Source organism: Hippopotamus amphibius, chromosome 2 (genome assembly GCF_030028045.1).
Source record: "Hippopotamus amphibius kiboko isolate mHipAmp2 chromosome 2, mHipAmp2.hap2, whole genome shotgun sequence".
In the NCBI taxonomy this organism is placed as follows: domain Eukaryota; kingdom Metazoa; phylum Chordata; class Mammalia; order Artiodactyla; family Hippopotamidae; genus Hippopotamus; species Hippopotamus amphibius.
The window spans coordinates 103,376,923-103,401,118 of record NC_080187.1 but is presented as its reverse complement, the minus strand read 5'-3'; the positions used below and the strand labels follow the sequence as shown (position 1 = coordinate 103,401,118).

The window sequence follows — 24,196 nt, the reverse complement described above, 5'->3', positions numbered from 1 at the left end:
AAATTAAATTGAATTTTTATTACTACTTATTTAATACAAGTTTACTTAGACAAGTAAGAATTTATAGAATCTGTGCTTTATTTCACTGCATAGAAACCAGAAATACAGCTACACTGTTATAGGGCAGTTTTGGAGGAATTAAGGATGGTGTTGTCTGGAATACAGGACAATTCTCAGTGATTGTTGCAAGGAATCACAAAAGAGATCTTTGGTCCAAAGAAGACATCTCTGAAAGACAGTAGAACATGAATTAAATCCAGCTGAAAGTTAAGATATATGTTAGTCTTTTCTGGGCGAAAAATGGACAGTGATTTCCAGGATTTCAGATATGACTATTCTTTTTAGGTGAATAAAGTAAAAAGAGAATGAGTGGGAGGACTTGCCACAAGAGCAACAAAGACCAAAAAGGTAATCAGTTCTTCTATTTTGCCCTATTTGCCATTGACACTATGCTATCATTTATCTATAAAGAAAAGCAAAGGTTCAGTGATTTCAAAACCTTACAAGCTCACCAAAAATTCATTTCTCTGATATGGGTGGGGATGGGCCATGAAGTTTAAATCTACTGCTAAGAAACAGAAAATTAAAAATTTCTTAGGAAGTCAATAAATAAATTTCTGGGTTTTACAGGGAAAGGTGAAATTTTGAGCTACTCAGCTCTATCTACTCTTGTTGGAAAGATCACATAAGGTGATGTATAAAAATGCATGGAATAATATAAAATTGTATAAGTGCAATGTAGTATTATGATTATGGCTGATTAGAAATAAACTTAGCATGCAATGTACAACATGATGACTGTAGCTAACACTGTTGTGTGATATATTTGAAAGTTGCTAAGAGAATAGACCCTAAAAGTTATGAGGAAAAAAAAATGTAACTATATGAGGTGATTCGTGTTAACTACGCTTGTTACGGTAATCATTTCACAGTACAGTTGACCCTTGAACAATGCAGCAGTAAGGGGTGCTGACATTCTGTGCAGTCGAAAATCCATGCATAACTTTACAGTCAGTCCTATGTATCCGTAGTTCAACATCCGAGGACTCAACTAACCACAGATGTTGTGGTACTATAGTATGTATTTAGTGAAAGAAATTTGCAGGTAAGTGGACCCATGCATTTCAAACATGTATTGTTCAGGGGTCAGCTGTATATGTATGTCAACTCATGCTGTACACCTTAACCTTATACAGTGCTGTATTTAATTATATCTCAATGCAACTGAAAAAAATAGGATAGCAAAATAAAATTTGTGTTTATAAGTCAAATATATATATATACTTAGATATTTGTTGCTACTGGGAAAACTGTAACCCAAAATCAGATAGAAATTACTTTCATATATCCATACTTCTAGCTCATCCATTAACAACAGGTAATCACAAAATTATATCATAAAATAAGTACATTTCAATAAATTAGTTTCAAGTCTTAAAAAAGGTAAACATGATATTTTAATATTAGATGGCATTTCATTTACATAGGAAAAGTTGTCATTTTATGGGATCGGTTTACTCAACTCCTTGATATCATTGTTTAATCAAGTGATTCTCAAATTTTTTTATCACTTGGAGGGTTTAAGCCATAATTGCTGTGCTTCCTCTCCATTGCTCCTGATTCAGTTGGTTTGGTCTGGGGCCCAAGGATGCATTACATTTTTAACAGGAACTCAGGTAATGTTGAAGCTGCTTTTCTGGGAACCATACTTAAGAACCAACTGGCTTGGTACAAAAATTACCTAGTGCAAATCAGAAGAGCTGGGTTCTGGTGTCAGTGCTGATATTAGCTAGATATGTGGGATGGAGCTGGTCATTTTACCTCTCTGCTCCTTTCCTTGATAAGATGGTTATATCTGTCCTTTCTGTCTCACAGATTTCTTAGAAAAATGAAAAATGTGATGATATATGTTGAAAGTAATTTGAAAAAGCTAATTTCAGCATGAAATATCCAAGATCATAATATTTGATTCCTCAATAACCAGAAGAAGATTATTTTAAAATCAAGAGCTAAAAATATTTATCTACTTTTGTATTATACTTAAAATACATCTACTTTCCAAGTCAGTGGACAACCTCTATTTAGTTAATTTCTGGTTAACTCATCCATAGGGCTAGAAGGTTTTTCTTTCACCATTACCAAACCTTTCCGTCCAGTTAATTACTTGATCTGTACATTGGGATCTTTGAAATATCGAAAGACTTTTATTAGTTTTCAAATTAGTTTAAGATGTCAGCCTTGAAGGTGACTTCAGCTACCAGAAGATTTTTTTTTGTGGTTAAAAATCAGATAGGAAATTTAGAAATTTAATAGATTGGAGTGTTATTAATTTCCTGTATTTCATTTAGTTTTACCAAAATCTTCCAAACTCCGTCTTTTAAATGAAAACATTCATTTCAGGACATAATGGTGATGATCCTAAAAAATAGCTGAGATTTGAACAGGATTTTACTGGAAAGAGTGATTAATTTCAGCAAACATTATGAAGGTGTCTTAAGAAAGAGTTGTTATGCATACATTTCACAGCAAGAATATATTTTGTGATTGCATTTCCTTACTTTGGGCAGCAGAGCAATTCACTGAAGTTGCAGTAACAGATCATTTCACATCCCTTCCCATCCCAGAAGTCATCCTGGACGTTTACATCAATCTTTGTCAGGTCTGCTACTCCTTCTGGAAGATTGTGACAGTTGTGATCTTTTAGTATCTTTCTGTAGCAAGAGAGGCGATTTGCAGGCATGGCTTGGACTCCTAGCAGCAAAGTTAGTCCAACGGTGACAGCAAGTACTATAAATTTCATTTTGGCTTTTGGCCCTGAGATAGAAGAAAAACCAAAATGCGTCAGTGTTTGTTTGTTTGTTGTCTTTAAAGATGGAATTCATCTGGACTTAAAGTTCTACAAGGTTCTCATAAATGCTTGAATAGAAAGAATGGGAGTTGATTTTTTTCTACTCTTTGAATATCTTCCTCAAAGTTCAGTTTTATGACTATCTACAATAGAAATCACTTAGAATATTTGTTAAAAATGACATGCCTGTGCTCCACAAAGAACTATTGAATGAGAGTTATGTGAGGGAGGGGGAGGGGAGATAGTGGGAAGAGCCAGAATCTGCATTTTTAAGGACCCAAAGCCATTTTTTTTTCAGTACATTTAGTTGAGAAAAAGTGGTTTTTAAGGTGACAAAACTCAAGTAAATTTCTAGAACAAATAGGATCATCATATACAGTGATTCTTGACCTTGCATATCCTAACAACATTGTCAAAAAACCTGGGTGCTACCCTGACAGAAACAAAAAACCCACTTATCCTGACATTGACAGATTATAGATTATTCTATAGATTATTCTATAGATATAGTTAAGTTTTTAAAACTTTCAGAATTATTTTGGGGACCCATTTTTGTTGCATATTTTTAGTAGTTTTTGAACTCTTCTCCCACATGGGTTACATCTTAGCCTCAGTTGAAAACAGGCTTGAATTCCCTGTAAGAGACATTGACCGTATTCTTGAACACCTACCATTGTGGGGAACTCATTGACTAAATCCATATATCCCACTGATACAGTTCTAATGTCTCCCGTACTGGAAAATATTTTTCTGTGGCTTCCACCCACCAGTTCTAGTCTGAACTCTTGGGGTCATACCAAGCAAGTCTAATTCCTCTTCAGGAGATAACACTTCAAGTACAGAATTTGCGTACAACTATGGAATATTATCTATTGAATCAGGCTTCTCTGGCTTCTGTATTAAACATGAAGAAACTGGAGGCTCTCGTAGTAAAGGAAGACTAGCAAAATAGTGGAGGAACCAGAATCAGACTCCACAGCCACTCAGATTTCATCTTGTTGGCAGGGGCTGGAGTATCTTTCCTACCTCTGGACTATTAAAAAGAGAGGAAGACAGATATGCATATTGTACGATGAAAGAAAACAATATTGTTGAAAGGAAATTTTAGTAGGAAGTTTTCAGTGAATTAGATGCACCTCAAAGGTCAATTATTTTAGGTAAGATAATGGTTTTTTTTTTTTTTAAGTTATTTTAGAGTGGTCTGGCTTACAATAAAATGCAAAGGAAGGTACAGATTTCCCATATACCCCCTCCCCTCACACATTGATAGCCTTCCCTGTTATCAACATCACTCACCAGAGTGGTACATTTTTTTTTATTTTTATTTTTTCACCAAGGATGAGCCTGCATCGACACATCATAATCACCTTAAGTGCATAGTTCACCTTCAGTTTCATGCATTGTGTTGTACATTCTGTGGGTTGGGCAAATGTGTAATGGCTTATACCCATCATTATAATATCATACATAGTATTTTCACTGCCCTAAAAATCCTCTGTGCTCTGCCTATTTATCTCTCCTCACCAACCCTCAACCCCACAGCAACCCCTGCTCCTTTTTATTGTCTCTGTAGTTTTCCCTTTTCTGTAATATCCTATGGTTGGAATCACACAGTATGTAGGCTTTTCATATTGGCTTCTTTCACTTAATAACATGCTTTTAAAGTCATATCTTTTCATGACTTGACAGAGCTATCTTTCTTTTCTAGCACTGAATAATATTCCGTTGTCTGGATGTACCACAGTGTATTTATCCATTCGTCTACTGAAGGACATCTTGATGGCTCCCAAGTTTTGGCAATTATGAATAAAGCTGGTAGAAACATTCTTGTGCAGGTTGTTATGTGGACATGTTTTTAACTCCTGTGGATAAATACAAAGGAGCATGCTTGCTGGATTCTATGCTAAGGTTAGGTTAAATTTTGTGAGAACCACCAAACTGTCCTCCAAAGTAGCTGGACTATTTTGCATGCCAACCAGCAATGAATGAGAGTTCCTGTTACACCATATTCTCATCAGCCTTTGGTATTGTTACTGTTTTAGATTTTGGTCATTCTGATAGGTGTGTAGTGCTCTCTCATTGATTTAATTTGCATTTCTTGATGACATATGATGTGGAGCATCTTTTCATATGCTTATTTGCCATCTGTATATCTTCTTTAGTGAGGTGTCTCTTAAGGTTTTTAGCCCGTTTTTAAAATCAGGTTGTTTGTTTTCTTACTGTTGAATTTTAAGAGTTCTTTGTATAGTTTGGGTAACAGTCCTTCAGCAGATGTGTCTTTTGCAAATGTTTTCTCCCAGTCTTGGATTATCTTCTAATTCTCATAATATTTTCTTTCAAAGAGCAGGTGTTTTTAATTTTAATGAAGTCCAGCTTATTATTTTTTCATATATCATGTCTTTGATGTTGTATCTGAAAAGGCATCACCAAACCCAAGGTCATCTAGATTTTCTCCTATGTTATCTTCTAGGAGTTTTAGAGTTTTGCACTTTACTGTTAGGTCTATGATCCATTTTGTGTTAATTTCTTGTGAGGGTGTAAAGCCTGTGTTTATATTCATTTTGGGACATGTGGATGTCTAGTTGTTCCAGCACCATTTGTTGAAGAGACTGTCTTTGCCCATGGAATTGCTTTTGCTCTTTTGTCAAAGATCAGTTGACTATATTTATAGAATTCTATTTTTGAGCTCTCTATTCTGTTCCATGGATCTATTTGTCTATTCTTTCACCAATACCACACTGTGTTGATTATTGTAGCTTTACTGTTAATCTTAAAGTCAGGTAGTGTCAGTCCTCCAACTTTGTTTTTTTCTTCCAATATTGTGTTGGCTATCCTGGGTCTTTTGCCTCTCCATATGAACTTTAGAATCAGTATGTCAGTATCCACAAAATAACTTTCTGGGATTTTTATTGGGATTGTATTAAATCTGTATGTACATCAAGTTGAAAAGAACTGACATCGTGACAATATTGAGTCTTCCTATCCATGAACATGGACTATGGAATATCTTTCCATTTATTTAGTTCTTTGGTTATGTTCAACAGTTTTATAGTTTTTCTTGCATAGATCTCATTGTATATAGTTTGTTAGATTTATATCTGTTTCATTTTGAGAGGGTGCTAATGTAAATGATGTTTTTAATTTCAGATTCCACTTACTCATTTTTAGTAGATAGGAAAGTAGTTGACTTTTTTTTTTCTTTAAGAACTTTTATTGAGATAAAATTGAGCAATTGACTTTTATATATTAACCTTGTACACTAGAAATTTGCCATGATCACTTATTAGTTCCAGTAGTTTTTTGTTGATTCTTCTGTATTTTCTGCATAGACAACCTGTCATCTGAGAACAAAGACAGTATTATGTCTTCCTTCCTACTCTGTATACTTTTTATTTCCTTTTCTTGCCTTATTGCATTAGCAAGGACTTCCAGTACGATGTTGAAAAGGAGTTGTGAGAAGTAATATCCTTACCTTGTACCTGATGTTAGTGGGAAAGCTTCAGGTCTCTCACCATGAAGTATGATGTTAGCTGAAGGTTTCTTTAGATAGTCTTTATCAAGTTGAGAACATTCCCCCCTATTTTTAGTTTACTGAGAGTCTTTATCATGCTTAAGTTTAAATTTAATCAAATGATTTTCCTGCATTTATTGATATGATCATGTGATTTTTCTTTTTTAGTCTGTTGACGTGATGGATTACATTAATTGACTTTCGAGCATTGAACCAGCCTTGCACACCTGGGATAAACCCCACTTGATTATGGTGTAAAATTTTTTTGTACTTATTTGGATTCAATTTGCTAATAATCTGTTGAGGATTTTTGCATCTATTTCATGAGAGATACTGGTCTGTAGTTTTCTTTTCTTGTGATGTCTTTGTCTCATTTGGGTATTAGGGTAATGCTGGCATCATGGAATGAGTTAGGAAGTATTCCCTGTGCTTCTATCCTTTGAAGGAGATTGTAGAGATTTGGTATACTTTCTTCCTTAAATGTTTGATAGAATTCACCAGGGAATCCATCTGGGCCTGGTGATTTCTGTTTTGAGAAGTTATTAATTATTGATTAAATTTGTTTAGTAGATATAGATTGACTCACATCATCTGTTTCTTCTTGTGCGAATTTTGGTATATTGTGTCTTTCAAGGAATTGGGTCATTTCATCGAGGTTATCAAATTTGTGGGCTTTTTATAATATTCCTTTTTTATCCTTTAACTTTCTATGTGATCTGTAGTGATGTCCCCTCCTTCATTTCAGATATTAGTAATTTTGTGTCCTCTATCTTTTTTTCTTAGTCTGGCTAGAGGCTTATTAGTTTTATAGATCTTTTCAAAGAACCATCTTCTGGTTTCATTGATTTTTCTGTTGATTTCCTGTTTTCAATTTTACTGATTTCTGCTCTAATTCTTATTATTTCTTTTCTTCTCCTTACTTTGGAGCAAATTTAATTTCCTCTTTTTCTAGTTTCCTAAGGTGGAAATTTAGATGATTGATTTTAGATTTTTCTTCTTTTCTAACATATGCATTCATTGCTTTCATAAATTGCCCTTTATGTACTGCTTTTGCTGCATCCTGCAAATTTGATAAGTTGTGTTTTCGTTTTCATTAAATACAAAATATTTTAAAATTTCTTGAGATTTCTTCTTTGACTCAAGTGTTCTTTAGAAGTCTGTTTAATCTCCACATATTATTGTATTTTCCATTTATCTTTCTGTTACTGATTTAATCAATAATTCCATGGTGGTCTGAGAGCAGACCTTGTGTGATTCCTATTCTTTTAAATTGGTTAAGGTGTGGTTTATGGCCCAGAATGTGATCTATCTTGGTGAATGTTGCATATGAGCTTGAGAAAAACATGTATTCTACTGTTGTTGGGTGAAGTGATCTATAAATATCTATTATATCAAGTTGATTGATGGTGTTGTTGAGTCCAAGTATGTCCTTACTGATCTTCTGCCTGCTGGATCTCTCCATTTCTGAGGGAGGGATGTTGAATCCTCCAACTATGATAGTGGATTCATCTACTTTTCCTTGCAGTTCCATTGGTTTTTAGCTCATGTAATCTGATATTCTGTTGTTAGGCAAATACCCATTAAGAACTGTTTTCTCTTCTTGGAGACACATTTATCATTATGTAATACCCTTCTTTATCCCTGATAACTTTTCTTACTTTGATGTTTGCTCTGTCTGAAATGAATATAGCTACTCCTGCTTTCTTTTGGTTATTGTTAACATGACATTTTTCTCCATCCATTTACTTTTGATCTATATGTGTATTTATATTTCAAGTGAGACAACATAGAGTTGGGTCATATTTTCTGATCCACTCTGACAATCTCTGTCTTTTAATTGGTGCATTTAGACCATCAACATTCAACATTGACATTGATACAGTTGGATTAGGATCTACTATACTTGTTATTGTTTTCTATTTATTGTTCTTGTTTCTGTTTTTCTCTTCCACTCTTTCTCTGCCTCCTTTTCTGATTTCAACTTAGTATTTCTTGTGATTCCATTTTCTCCCCTTTCTTAACATATTAGTTATACTTTTCCCCCCAGTGGTTACCCTCATGTTTGCAGTATTCATTTATAACTAACCCAACTCCACTTTCAAATAATATTATAACACTTCACAGGCAATGTGAGTACCTTATAATAAAATAATTCTAATTCCTTCCTCCCACTCCTTGTATCATTGCTGCCATTCATAGGCATATGAATGGCATATATATATGTTCCATATCTATATGCACATATAGTTGAATACACTGTTGCTATTATTATTTTGAACAAACTGTTAGTTCTTAGATCAATTGAGAATAAGAAGAATAAAAGTTTTATTTTACCTTCTCTTATTCTAATTCGGTGCTTTTACTTTATGTAGATCCAAATTTCTGACCTATATTATTTTCCTTCTCTTGAAAGAACTTTTAACATTTCTTGCAAGACCCATTTACTGGTTACAAATTCTCTCAAGTTTTGTATGTCTGAGAAAGTCTTTATTTCTCCTTTACGTTTGAAGGATAATTTTGTGGAGTACAGAATTCTAAGTTGGTAAATTTTTTTTTTTTCAGCACTTTCACTGTTTCACTCCACTCTCTTCTTAGTTGCATGGTTTCTGAGGAGAAGCTGGATGCAATTTTTTTTCTTTGTTCCTCTGTGGGTAAGGCATTTTTTTCTCTCTGGTGTCTTCTAAGGACCTTCCCTTTATTTTTTATTTTCTTTAGTTTGAAAATTACGTGCCTATGTGTAGATTTTTGACATATGGTCTGCTTGATGTTCTCTGAATTTCCTGGGGCTGTGGTTTGGTGTTTGACATTAACTTAAGTAAATTATCAGTCATAATTGTTTCCAATATTTTTTTTTTGTTCCTTCCTCTCCTTCTGGTATTCTTGTTATGCATGTGTTACACCTCTTGTAGTTGACCCATGGCCCTTGGATGCTCTTTTTTTTTTTTAATCTTTTCAGTCTTTGTTCTCTTAGATTTTTAGTTTTCAAGGATTCTATTAATCAATCCTCAAGCTCAGAAATTCTTTCCTAGGCTGTTCCCAGTCTACTAATAAGCCCATCGATGGAATTCTTCATTTCTGTTACAGTGTTGTTTTTATCTTACCATTTATTTTTGGCTCTCTCTCAGGACTCCATCTCTCTACTGACATTGCCCATCTATTCTTTCATGCTGTCCACTTTATCCATTAGAGCCCTTAGAATGTTAATCACAGGGGTTTTTTTATACATTTAAAAATTTTGCTGTAATAGGTATAGTATCATTAATTTACATTTAATATTTTGCATGCTACATACATTTAAATAGGATATCCTTTTCTAACACCCATCCAGTATCAGGAAAATGATGATATTTGTTCTGTCTTGTTGGTAATGGTATGCATTTTAAGTGGCATTGGGCATTTTTTCCCCTAATCCATCATTTTTAATCAAAATTGTTTTAAATTCCTAGCCTTATAATTCCAACATCCCTGCCATGTCTGGTTCTGATGCTTGTTTTATTTGTCTTTGGTATGCCTTATAAATTTCTCTCAATAGCCAGATATTATGTACCAGGTAAAAGGAACAGCTGTAACTAGGCCTTTGGTAATGTGGTGGTGAGGAGTGAAGGGGAGACAAAGCATTCTATGGTCCTGTAATTAGGGCTCAGTCTTTTTTTTTTTTTTTTTCCCCCTTGCATACCAAAAAATATAGAAAAAATTTATTTGGTGGTCACTGCTTGAATCTTGAAATCTAATTTCAGATTGATGATCCTTATACAAGATGTAGTTATTAATTAATCCATGCTAGCCCACCCCAAACTAATTTAACATTCATAAATATGATCATATATACATAAATGAATCCCTATTAATACTGAGATGGCCTTCTCACTCTCCATACAATTTAACCTCCAGTTCCAGCCATCTGATGGGTTAAGTGTGCTTGGTCTAACAGAGAACCATGTACATGGTCAAGCAAAATTTTATTTTATTTGATGGCAACAACAAAGGCTACAGTTTAATACTCAAGGCAGAATAACTAAAGACATCTATGAAAGCTGCAGAGAGCAGCAGAGACAGGACACAGGCATCGAGAGCCTGGCTGCAGTAAGCTGGGGTGCCCCCTGCACTTCAGCGAGGGCAGGGAAGCCAAAATCACTGACTGCTTTCCCTACTGACTTGAATTGACAGCTTTGCCCTCCAACCATCAAGTTACTGGCTGCATTCCACTGTATCGAGTTAAATACAAAGTATCAGCCTCTATAATAAAATCACCTTTTTCAGAAGAACTATGCACAATACATTCAGAATCAGTGGTTGCTTTTTCTTCGTCTTTTTTTCCTTGAACTTGTAGGCATTTGAAGCTCTTGTGTTTCTCCTTCTACATCAGATATGGGCTGTTTGAAAACTATCTCGTTATCTTTATCATCATCATTCATTTTAGCCACTTCAGATTTTCGTTTCTCCAAAAATGTTGGTGTACAAAACTGGTGTGGGGCCCTGGCTATCCACAGTCTTCTCAGGAGTGTCAGAAGTGACTGAAGCCGCTTTCTTCTTCTTACGTAAAGCCTGGTGCTCTCTGGAATTTCAAGGACCAGTGTTTGAAGTGTTTTCCTCATTTTTATGTAAGACTAATGAAGGGAAATTATAATCAATTCCCTTCTTAGCCAATCTCTTCCTGAGAGATTTTTCCTTCTTTTTAAATCGCTCCTCCATCCGTAGCTTTTGAAGCAGCGTCCGACTCTGATTGTACCGTTTCACTGCTGGATATGACGGCCTTTTAAATGGCATGTGCCACTCTCTAAAAAGTTCTTCATGTACTTTTTCAGGTGGTATAACATGACACTTCAGGAGTCTTTCACCAAAAAGGTAGTTGTTCATTGTTTCAGCAGCTATTTTGGCAACATCTTCAGATTCAAACTCCACAAAGCCATAGCCTTTGCTATTTCCAGTCTTTTTACTCCTGGACAGCCTGAATCTCGTAACAGTGCCAAACTGGGAGAAATATGCTCGGATCTGGGTTTCATAAAGTGATGGAGGTAAGCGGCCCACATAGATTACTCCGGGAGTAAGTTTTTGTTTCTCCTGTTGCTTGGTTGCGCACCGGCGTACCTGCGCCACCTCCTTTTTTTTTTTTTTTTTTTTTAAATTTTATTTATTTATTTATTATTTTTTGGGGGGTACACCAAGTTCAATCAACTGTTTTTATACACATAGCCCTGTATTCCCTCCCTTCCTTGACTCCCCCCGCCTCGAGTCCCCCCCACCCTCCCCTCCCCAGTCCTCTAAGGCATCTTCCATCCTCGAGTTGGACTCCCTTTGTTATACAACTTCCCACTGACTATCTATTTTACAGTTGGTAATATATATATGTCTGTGCTACTCTCTCACCTTCTTAAACTTGGTATCTTCCTGCGGGTTCAGGGACAGGAGCGGCTTGGCCGGGGCAGTGAGGGCCGCCATGCCGCCAGCTCACAGACTGAAGAGACCCACCAGGGCTCAGTCTTTTAGTCAGGCTGTGAACTTCACAGGCTGTGAACTTCACAAGTGTGTCTTGGTTTTTTCTCTCCCTTTAAGTGGGGCAGGATGGCTAGATGGGCTGGAGTTGGGTATTTCCCTTCCCTGAGGTCAGTCAGACTCTTGATAATACCCCAGCTGGTTAGGCTCTAGTTAACTAGTTTCTCCTGAGGGCAGGCCTCTAACAGAATGCTCTGACATATTTCAAAAGGGTTCTTTTTCCCCTCCCCCTGCCACAACCTCATGGAGATTTTTCTCAGTATTTGCTGTGTGGACCTGGTCAAGCTACTGGAAGTAAATTTCACAATATTTGGGGTGCCACCTTATTTTTGGATCCCCCCTGGAGTATTTAACTTTCAGAGTTGTCCATACTGAACCTCTGCCGACTCATCTATTACAGTTCAGGTTTTCTTACCTGAGCGGGTTTTCCTGAGGCAGTTTCCACCAATGAGTCCCTGCTCTGGGAAGCCTCCACTGCCTGTATCCCCCTGTCTGACTCTCCAGTCTTTTTTTGTCTTTAGAGATTTATTTTATTATTTATTTGTTTGTTTATTTTTGGTTGCATTGGGTCTTTGTTACAGTGCACAGGCTTTCTCTAGTTGTGGCGAGCGGGGGCTACTCTTTGTTGCTGTGTGAGCGTTTCTCATTGCGGCAGCTTCTCTTGTTGCAGAGCACAGCCTCTAGGTGTGTGGGCTTCAATAGTTGCAGCAAGTGGGCTCAATAGTTGTGGCTCGCAGGCTCAGTAGTTGTGGCACATGGGCTTAGTTGCTTCACAGCATGTGGGATCTTCCTGACCTGGGGATCGAACCTTTGTTCCCCTGCATTGGCAGGTGGATTCTTAACCACCGTGCCACCAGGGAAGCCCTGACTCTCCAGTCTTGAGGGCAGTCGTTTGCTCTGTGTCCTCTCCTCTCTTATGGAGCCAAGAAGAGTTGTTGATTTTTCAATCTGTTTGGGATTTTACTTGCTGTAGGACAAGTCGTGACTTCCAGTCTCCTTATATGTGGAATCAGAAGTCTGGTAATGGGTTTTTGAATAAGGACACTCACTGCTTTTTGTAAGTTTAGAAACTAAAAACATTCTTTCATACTCTGATGGAGTTTCAGATTTTCTTTATTTCATGTCCTAATTTGAATTAATCATTTTTGTCTTTGCTTTTATATTTTAAATATTATAAATAATATAAATATTCAATTTAATTCCTACCTCCAAATACTGGTGAAAGGAAAGACAAAAAATGAGATCCATTTTACTTTACACTCTCAAACTTGACAGAACAAGACCCTACAGTGTTGTATTCCAAAGTGGTTGTACCATTTAAAAGCCTATAAGAGTTCCAGTTTGTCCACGTCCTCTCCAACACTTGGTATGGTCAGTCTTTTTAATTTTTTGCCATTCTAACAGGCATCTTATTGTGGTTTTATGTTGCATTTCCTTAATGATTAATGGCGTTGAGCCCCTTTCATATGCTTATCTTCATTCTGTGATGAATTGTCTGTTCAAATCTTTTCCCATTTTAAAAAAATTGGGCTTGTATTGTCCTTTTTTTTTAAATTAATTTATTTTATTGGCTGTATTGGGTCTTCGTTGCTGCACACGGGCTTTCTCTAGTTGTGGTGAGTGGGGGCTACTCTTCCTTGTGGTGCGTGGGCTTCTCATTGCAGTGGCCTCTCTTGTTGCAGAGCACGGGCTCCAGGCACATGGGCTTCAGTAGTTGTGGCACATGGGCTCAACAGTTGTGGCGCACGGGCTTAGTTGTTCTGTGGCATGTGGTATCTTCCTGGGGCAGGGATCGAACCCGTGTCCCCTGCATTGGCAGGCGGATTCTTACCCACTGTGCCACCTAGGAAGTCCTGGGCTTGTATTCTTGAGTTGTGAGGGTTCTTTATATATTCCAGACACAAGTTTCTTATTAGATGTATGCTTTCCAAACATTTACTCTTCATCCATGGCTTTCCTTTTCACTTTCTTAACAGTGGTTTTAAAAGAAGCAAAATTTCTTAAAATTAATGAAGTACAATTTCTCAATTTTTTTAATGGAATGTGCTTTTGGTGTCATATCTAAGAAATCATTGCCTTACCCAAGGTCACAAAGCATTTCCCCTGTGTTTCTTCTACCACTTTTGTAGTTTTAGGTTTCACATTTAGTTCCATGGTCCATATTAGTTTTTTTGTTTTTTGTGTATAGTGCATTGTATGGATTGAAATTCTTCTTTTGGTTGCTTTTTCATATTGTCCGATAGTTACAGCACTGTATGTTGAAAAGACTGTTGTTTCTCCCCTGAATTGCCTTTGCATCTTTGTCAAATATCAGTTTTAATATAGGTGTGGGCCTATTTCTGGACGTTATATTCTTTTCCATTGATCTATTTATCTTTATGCCAGTACTACAGTTTTGATTACTGATGCTTTATAGTAATTCTTGGAATCATGTAGAATTAGCCTTGAACCTTTGTTAAGGTTCTTCTTTTGCAAAGTTGTTTTGGCAATTCTAGGTTTTTTGCATTCCATTGTGAATTTTATTATCAGCTTGTCAATTTTTACAGAAAAAGCCTACTTGAATTTTGGCTGAGATTGCATTAAGCTATGGATAAATTTGGGGGAGTATTGGCATCTTAATAATATTGGATGATCTGACCTCTGAACATATTTTTTCATACTTTTATTTTTACTTATTTGTGGCTTTATATTTCAAATATGTTTCTTATAGGCAGTCTGTAGGTTGGTCTTGCTTTTTATCCAAACCGACTACCTCTGCCTTTTAAGTGGAGTGTTTAGACCATTTACATTTCATGTAATTATTGACATGGTTAGATTTAAATCTGTCATCTTATAATTTGTTTCCTATCTGTTATTTTCATCTGTTCTTTGTTTCTTTTTCCATCTTTTTATGTGCTCTGTTGGATTAATTGAAATTTTTTTATAATTTCGCTTTACCTCTTTTATTGGCTGATAAGCTATAATTCTTCATTTTGTTATTTTAATGATTGGTCTAGTGTTTATAGTATCTATTTTCACTTATTGTCTTTCTTCAAATGATATTATGACACTTTACATTAGTATAAGAACTTTACGATAGTATATATCCATTTCTTTCCTTCCATCCTTTATGCTATTATCATTACACATTTTACTTATGTATAGGCTATAAACCCTCCAAGTATATTATTTTTATTTTTGCTTAAACAGCCAATTATATTTTAGGGATTTAAATAACAAGAAAAAATCCACACTTTCATCCTTGCAGTTATCATTTCCAGTGCTCTTCCTTCCTTTGTGTAAATCCATATTTCCATTTGGTATCATTTTCCCCATACCTGAAGGATATTCTTTAATATTCATATTGTGTAGGTTTGCTGGTGATGAATTCTTTCAGCTTTTATATGTCTGAAAAAGTCTTTATTTCACCTTTGTTTTTGAACAAGGGTTATAGTATAACAGATATAGTATGATAGATTGGCAGTTTTTTTTCTTTCAGTACCTTAAGGATATATCTGTTGGTTTGGTTTTTTTTTTTTTTTTTTTTTTCTGGAGGGATATTTGCTATATGGTAACATAATATTTTATTTATTCTGTCCATTAGTAACTACTATTTGATGACATAATATTAACAGAACTTAATCTAAGAGAAATTCAACTTACTTTTTTTAACATTTCAATACTGGATGTTAATCAGAAAGTCAAATTTATTATGTTTGAAATTTTATGTCAAAAATTTATAACAAATGTTTGGTATTAGTCTATAGACAATTCAGTTTTTGGTGTAAAGTTCTTTGGCTTCAAGAAAGAACATTTAGTTTACTTCACTAATAGGAGTATCTCAATGCTGGGATGGCTTCTTCTTGGTATTTCTTCTGCTGTTGATTTTTGGCATAGTTATCTGTGATTGTATGAATGGAGCTGAGTGGAGAGGTACTCATCATGTTCATTCCCAAAAAAAGCACATAACCGATTAATACAGTAATGAGGACGTACACAGGCAATGCAACTGCCCAGTATTTTTGAGGCCAGTAGGTTAAGCCTAAGGAGTTTAGCCAAGATTCAGGAACAAAAGCCCACACAAGATATAGTATGAAGCCAAATTGAGAGCTTAAGAAACGAACAAAGCCATAAATCACTGTTTCTGGCAATGGTGATGGTGAATTTTCCACCATTTGGCCTGTGGCTTTAGATAACCTTGGGTCCTGCATGTGCCCACTCTGGCCTCTCGCCACAGTTCGGCCACCTCAGTTCTGAGTCCCCTGTGCTGGCGCCTAGGATATATTTGTTTTAATGTTCTTCATTAATTCAAACATTTGTATCAGTTCTGGGTTGGTTTCAATTGATTGATTATTCTAGTTATGATGTTTTCCTGCTTTTTTGTATGCCTGGTAATCTTTGATTGGATGTCAGAAATTTAAAATTTTGCCTTATTGGATGCTGGGTATTTTTATGTCCTTATAAATATTCTTGTGCTTTGTTTTAGGATGCAACTAAGTTACTTGGAAACAGTTTGATCCTTTCAAATCTTGCTTTTGTGATTTGTTAGGTGGTTTCAGATCTGTTCTCAGTCTAGGGCTAATTATTCCTCACTAATGAGGCCATTCCTTCCTAAGTAGTCTACCCAGTACCCCACGAACTATGAATTTTTCATTCTGTCTCTGTGAGTATTCCTAGCCTTTTGTGTACCAGGCACTCTGTTCTCTAATCCTTTCAGATATTCCTCCTTTCCCTACCATAGTTTCCTCGTGTGCATACACTAATCAGTCTTCTGTGAAATACTTGAGTGGGGCCCTCTGCAGACTCCAGGGTTATGTCTCCTGTCTCTCTCTTCTCTCAGGCACTCGGTTCTGTGGACTCCAGCTGCCTTTGTCTCTGACTCTCAGCCCCATTTATACATCTCAGGGAGTTGGCTGGACTCTCTGTGGGTTCCCGTTCTCAAGGCAGTAAACTGGGGGAAATTGTAGGGCTCGTCTCATTTGTTTCCCACATCCCCAGGGTCAGGGTCCTTCCTTGCTGGAAATCCAGTGTTGTGGCAAAGATTGTTTCATGTATTTTGGCTGGGTTTTTTATTGTTTTTGTTTCAAGGGAGTGGGCAGATCTAGTTCTTGTTACTGCATCTTGGGCAGAAGTAAAGCTTTCTATATCACTCTCACTATTTGTAGCTATTTTTGGAGGAGCATGAAGGACAGACATCCAAATCTTACAGACTCTGAAAATGATCTGTGTGGTACTCTGGTGATTTTAACACTTAAGCCAAATTCTCAGAATTATGTTTCTCCCTTCTTCTACTCTCTTTTCCCCAAACTGAACTATGGTTCCTCTGATGCGCATCTCTTGGAAAGGGTAAGTAGCTATTTGTCCCCAAATACAACAAATTAGACCCAATAAGGTTGCACAGGAACCATTCATTTAGGCTGCCCTTCCTACTTCTAGAATTGAGCTTGTATATTTTGTCCTTGATGAAATAGGCTGCTGAAATACAGCCTGGAGTCATTCTCTTATCTTCAGGCCCAAATCCTCTGCCCGTAGGAAGACCAACCCAGCAAGGATTTTCAGTAGAAGAGCAGCCAGTGCAGGGAAGGTGAAGAAGTGAGAGAACAGTGCTGATGTGGGACTCACTAGTCAACTAATTTAGTAATCACGTGAGAGAAAGCAGGAGCAAGCTGGTTTAACTAAGTTCCACTTAACGGATGTTTCTTAGTGTTTCATTTGTGCCAGGCACTGTCCTAAGTGCTAGGGATTAATAACAAAGGAATTAAGGAAAATATCAATAACTAAATCTCTCCTCTTCCAACAACTCCACCTTTTTTTTTGAGTCAAAGCTAAAGTCATTGAAGTGACCTCTGGATGCAGTCTGGCTCCACATCATGTCTCTGAAATTATCTACTCTTCCCCGTTTTTGTTCTGTTGCAGCTCTTCCTCAACAATGCCGGATGCATTCTTGCCTCAGGGCCTTTGCACTGGTTATTTCCTCTGCTTGGAAAGCTCCTCCTGCAGATATCTGTATATGTAACTCTCCCGCTTTCTTCAAGTCTTTTCTGACTTTGCTCCTCAATAAGACCTACCCCACTATCCTGTTTAAAAGTCTGTCTCCCCTAACATGCACCACAATGTTCATAATAGCCCTATTCACAATAGCCAAGACATGGAAGCAACCTAAATGTTCACTGACAGATGAATGAGTAAATATGCGGTACATGTATACAATGGAATATTACTCAGCCATAAAAAAGAATAAAATAATGCCATTTGCAGCAACATGCATGTACCTAGGGATTATCATACTAAGTGAAGTAAGTCAGACAGAGAAAGACAAATATCATATGATATCACTTATATGTGGAATCTTAAAAAAAATGATACAAATGAATTTATATACAAAACAGAAACAGACTTACACAGAGAAAAAACTTATGGTTACCAAAGGGGAAGTGTTGGGGGGAGGGACAAATTAGGAGCATGGGATTGAAAGATACACACTATGATATATAAAATAGATAACCAACAAGGACCTACTGTATAGTGCAGGGAACTATATTCAATATCTTATAATAACCTATAATGGAAAAGAATCTGAAAAAGTATATATATAACTGAATAACTTTGCTGTATACCAGAAAATAACACAACATTGTAAATCAACTATATTTCAATAGAAAAATTTTTTTTCATTTAAAAAATAAAATGCTATCTGTCATAGATTCTCAATCTGCCTTACTTGCTCTAGTTTTCCATGGTATTTGTATACCCCTAAATTATTATAAAATATTCTTATTGTGTCTCCCCTAACTTGAATGTAAGCACCAGTAGGGCAGGATTTTGTCTGATGTGTATCCAAGCACCCTGAACAATATCTGGCACTGTTGAATAAATAATGTATCCTAATCTCAAGATGCTTACAGCCAGGGAAAGGGGAGTTTCTCAGATTGCTAAACTCAATATCTAGTTGCAGAGGACTGTTTATGCCTGGAAGAGGTTAGTGAGCTTCCAAATCCTTAAATTTGCATGTTATCCGGTACTATTGTTTTAATTTAATTGTATTTAATTTTTTCTGAATAGTCTGGCTTTAAAACGTACTTCCCAATTTCTGGCTTTTGTTTGCTTGCTTGCTTTTTGTCAAAACTAGCATTTATTCTGGCCTACTAGCTTATACCTGATTTAAAAATAATATTTCTTTGTATGTATATGTTTATCAGAAGTTCAACAACAAACATCACCCAGCTTTTCTCTAACCCCTCTCACCAGATTCCTATCAGAAGGTTGGGTGTATGGGGAGGAGTTGTGAGGAGAGTCGTAAGCTCTTTTTAATCTTTTGCCATAATATGTTAGAATCTTTCTATTATTTTAGGTCTTTGGCACTTTTCATATCTTTTAGAGCTTTGATCTCCCTGGTTTTTATATTATGCAATCATGTTCTTATTTTTGGTAATCTAGCTTTAATTTTGTCTCTTCCTTGTGGCCTTTGGACAATTTGGCCTCCTATTACCTTTCTTGTATTTCCTGCATTTACGTGTAGTTTGTTCTTAAGCCCACTTCATGACCATTAATGTCTTATGCTCTCTTTCCATTGGATGGTCCTAATGAGAGCTATAATCCTAGTTGGATTTTTTTTAAGAAAAATAATTTTTCTTTAAAAAAAGTAATTGTCTAAGACATGGAAAATACAGAAAAACACAGATAGAATAAAATTCAACGGGAGTTTCAACATGGAGAGGACTGTTGTTAACACTTTGTGTGCTTCTTTTTGATGCACATTGGTGAGGGTGTTAAGAGGAAGAAACTGAGAAATTGAGATGGCCAGGGACAGTGAGAAACTCTAACACCTATGTTCTGGGTGGCGGTGAGGGGTGAGTAGGATGGGGAGACACCTCGGAGAAAGAGGTTGAAGTTGATGGAAGAGGTGAGTCGTGAGTCTTAGTTTTCTGACCTGAATGGTACTGACATTTACTGAGCTGAGGACAAATTGCAAGGAGTCAATCTCAGGAGGATTTAAGAGTAAACTTTTGGACAAGTTAATTTTTTTTCTCCCTTCCAGTTTTATTGAGCTATAATTGACAAATAGCATGGTATAAGTTTAAGGTATACAGCCTAGTGATTTGATTTACATACATCACGAAGTGATTATCACAATAAGTTTTGCATACATATATCATCTTACATAGGTACAAAATAAATATATATATTGCTGCATATATATTTTTTATTTTTTTCCCTTTGGTTTTAACATTCTTGGCTGATTTGCATTGATAATATGTATAAAATAGATAGCTAATGAGATCTTGCTGTATAGCACAGGGAACTCTACTCAGTGCTCCGTGGTGACCTAAATGGGAAGTCCAAAAAAGAGGGGATATATGTATACGTATAGCTGATTCACTTTGCTGTACAGTAGAAACTAACACAACATTGTAAAGCAACTATACTCCAATAAACTTTTTTTTTAAATACAACAAAAAAAAAAGAATTTGGACAAGTTAATCTGCGATGCTTGTCAGACATGAAATGAAGATGCTGAGTAGGCAGTTGAATGTGAGTCTGGAGGTCAGGGCCAGAAATAAGAATTCGAGAGTCATTGGGGTATTTATCGATAGTATTTATAGCTGTGGGACAGCAGGGTAGTGAGTGCAGAGTGAGAAGAGAAGAGGGGAGGGACGGAGGTCCGGGCCAGCCCATGTATGGGGACTGGAGGAGGAGATGCCAGCACCGTGAAGGCAGGCAGGGTGCCTTCCCCTCCTCCTGCATCTCTCAGGGCCCTGCTTCCAGGCTGGGATCACAGGAAGGGTTCAGAAAGCATTCGTTGAAGAAAGGAACAAATAAACTGCTGGAGAAGTAAGTGGGTGTGTTGCCACACCACGCGCCTTTCCTGGCTGTGGCCAGGCCAGAGCACAGAATGCTGTCTCTGTCCGCCTCAGTCACATACTAGGATGGAAAGTTCCATGCCTGGCGAGCACTCCCTGGTAGTTTTTTTTTTTTTTTTTTTAACACTTTATAAATTACATGTTTGAGCTGAAGTCTTCTCTTCTTCCTTTACTTAAGTGCAGATAAATAGCTTTAACTATTATTTGGCAAGTGGGGAAATGCCTGAACCAATATGTTCCCAGGATACATTGGTTTGTTTTTTCATTAAAAGACACCGAACTTCATCCTGGGCAATCTATCAAGACCATGTATTTTCAAGTGCCAACAGGAGTGAAATGACTTTGACCAATTCGAAGCAAATTGCTTTATTTATTTTTTCTTTCTGTTGAAGTATATGCACTTAAAATTCCTCCTGGAGTACATCCAAATTATAACAGAAAACAAAGCTAAAAACCAAATATCTGAAGGAATAACGAGATCTTTACATAGTTACCGATTGGTTTTTTTGGATTCAATTTTATGCAATTAACCTTGTTCCTAAGGTTGTAAGATACCATTCATATCACAATAGGGACCTTATTTTTAAAAGATCAATGCAGAGGATACAGAACTATGAGCAAGATGTTTCCAATTAAGCAACAAATCATTGTCACCATCATGTGGGTGGAGGATTGCAAATTTTGGTTGTGTGAGGGTATTTGGCACCAGCAGGTTTTTGAATAGTTGCAGTTAAGTGGAGACCTAAAAAGAAAAAGTATATCGTTTAATGGCCAAAACTAACAGGGCTATGTCACGAAAGTGTTGAGACCTTTAGGGAGCCGTGCTCATACAGACAGCTGATGCCAGTTCTGGAAACTGGTATTAAGAGCAGTGGGATGAAACAGAGTTGATGAATCACACAGAAAGGAAGCCCATTTTCAGGTTTCTTTTATGACAGCCCGAAAGAAGCAAAGGCTGCAAAAGCAAATGAAAACTCCAGCCCAGAACTTGAAATTTAAAATATCAAAATTATAGTTGGAAGAGGTTAAAACTGCCGTCCAATCTGTGATGTTTTCCTTTCCTCTTTCCTGGTGGATGAAATCACTGTGATTTTTACAATTCTCTCTTTTTTATTAACTGTACCAGAAGAGGTTTGTATTAGAATGACTGAGCACTGGAGTGAAACTTCTCAAAGTGTAGGTTAAAGGAACAGAAGTGGTAGTAGAAGGTGGATAAGCCATCCAAACATCTTTAAAACAGACACAATCAGCCCCAGTACCCAAGAGGCCTTCATCAGCAGGAAAAACAAGTCCACGTCCTCCCTGAAGGTGATCTGTCTTTGAGCATCTCAGAGAATGATATGAAAATGCAGGCTTGCATCATTCTATTATAATTATTTCCCTGGCCACGAGAGCTCATCATCACTGGATAAAGGACCAGCATTTGGGACAGCTTTTCACAACCCCTGTAACTAAGTCAAGGGATTTTAAAGAGGAATTTTTATAAACCCCAAACGATAAAGTTTCCCTGTATCAACACAGCAGTACAGACACTGTGCTGTGTTCCACAGTGGGGACCCCAAGGATGAACTCTGTGAATTCTCTCTTTGTCTCACTTTTATACCAGTTTCTTTTTAGGAATCAGGATTTTTTTATAATTAATTTTTATTGAAGTATAGTTGCTTTACAATGTTGTGTTAGCGTCTACTGCATAGCAAAATGAATCAGCCATACGTATACAGATATCCCCTCCCCTTTGGATTTCTCTCCCATTTAGGACACTACAGTGCATTAGGTAAGTTCTCTGTGCTATGCAGGATGTTCTCATTAGTTATCTATTTTATACATAGTATCAATAGTGTATATTTGTCAGTCCCAATCTCCCAATTCCTCCCATCCCACCGCTTTCCCCCTTGGTATCCATACATTTGTTTTCTACATCTGTGTCTCTATTTCTGCTTGGCAATTAAGATCATCTATACCATTTTTCTAGAAGGAATCAGGATTTTTAAAAGCAAAAAACATTCACTTTCTTAGACATTGCCATTAAACTTCATGTAAAGTAGGAATATAGAGATACAGCTACTGCATTGAAAAGGAACTTCTATACTTCATCACCCTGACATCGTCCTGAGAGGTGGAATCATGAGGCCAAATTTCGGGTAGACTGGGGCTTTAATAAGGAGCAGCAGTGAGGGAGCTGCCTTCTTTTAAGCCCCAGATTAAATGACTTTCCCATTAAGGAATGTACATTTTCTATTCTCTTTTAATCTTTTCCTCTAACCTGGGAAGCATCCTTTTTCTCAAAGTGCACACCACCTCCCCAGAGGCTCTCTCTGTCTTACTCTTCTGATTCAACACACATATACACTTCTGCTCTAACCTATAGCAGTAGTTTGCGGTAGAATCAACAACATAAAATGCTTTTTTAAGGAAAAAAATACGTACCCTGTTTCTTCTCCTTTCCTTCGGTCTTCTTGGCAGAGGAATCTTCTGAAATGCTCCAGCTCACTGGGTGAGTTTGGGCAAAAGGAGAAGAGAGGAGGTGCTGGAAGGAGGTTACAAACAGACCTTTGTCTGCTTTGTCTCTTGCCCGCCTGCCCGCCTGGCTGCTGCAGCCAGGACTGGAAAGAGGGGGAGTTGGTGGGGGGACAGGGCTGCGAGACCTGCCCCCTGGACTCTTCCAAACCAGGCGAGAGTGAACCAACAGCTTCTTTACAGAAGGCAATAGCTGGTCTGGACAGGAACCTCAGGGAGGCAGACGGTCAGAGCAATAAAATGTAGAACCTGAGGGATTTAAAGAGAGCACAGAGAGGGTGATCTTTACTTAAGAGAAGTGTGTGTGTGAGAGAGAGACAGACAGGCAGAGAGACAGAGATGGAGAGAGAGAGACAGAGATAAGGACAGAGAGAGAGCAGAGATAAGGACGGAGAAAGCAGAGGGGAGGGAAGGAGGGAGGAGGAGCAAGAGGAACGGCTACTGTGATTCAGGAAGGTGGCCGGCTGCACACCTCTTCCCCTTTCATAGTTTCTTTGTGTGTTTTCACCAAGTTTTCCTCACCATCTAGATCTCTTATTTTGACATTTTGGTAGAAGGTCTATCCCAGCTCACTAGCTCCTCACCCAAAGAGTCATCATCCGTTGCTGGAAAGCAAAAAATAAAATGACTAAGAAATCTATTCTGTGCCTCAGAAATAAAGGCACAAAAGGAATTGCACTCTGTTTTGAGCAAACTGAACTAGAATTGTAGCATCTGTTAACTGTCCTTTAGTTGTTGTTTTAAGTCCATTTGGAGCAGAGTTCCAGGAGTTAGAAAGATTATAATAGAGCAGGAGTGTCCTAGAAGGAGAATGGGGGAAGGCCCTCCTGGTTGTATTAACAAGGGCATGGAGGTGAAGGAGAGGTGATAACTTGGGGATTACGGTGCTTTCGTGCGGCTAGAACCAGGGGTGGGAGGAAATAAAATTAGAGGAAGAGAAAGAGGCAAGTTGATGAAGTACCTCACATGCTGTGCTAAAATTGTGAA

The 24,196-nt window shown here is 37.1% G+C and overlaps 2 protein-coding genes and 1 pseudogene across 2 annotated transcripts; all 3 read right to left on the bottom strand.

The window, feature by feature from the left end:
* SCRG1 (stimulator of chondrogenesis 1) lies at positions 1–23,208 on the bottom strand. Its single transcript, XM_057721473.1, has 3 exons — positions 23,120–23,208; positions 2,559–2,814; positions 1–228 (listed from the first exon to the last, which is right to left on the bottom strand). The coding sequence occupies exons 2-3, from the start codon at positions 2,798–2,800 to the stop codon at positions 174–176; spliced, it is 297 nt and encodes a 98-aa protein (XP_057577456.1). The 5' UTR covers positions 2,801–2,814; positions 23,120–23,208; the 3' UTR covers positions 1–173.
* Positions 10,534–11,934, bottom strand: LOC130844995 (MKI67 FHA domain-interacting nucleolar phosphoprotein-like; annotated as a pseudogene).
* Positions 15,659–16,042, bottom strand: LOC130844993 (phosphatidylinositol N-acetylglucosaminyltransferase subunit P-like). The gene has a single exon (XM_057721472.1). It carries the CDS (start codon positions 16,040–16,042, stop codon positions 15,659–15,661), a length of 384 nt encoding a protein of 127 aa, XP_057577455.1.
* Positions 23,209–24,196: the final 988 nt, after the last annotated feature.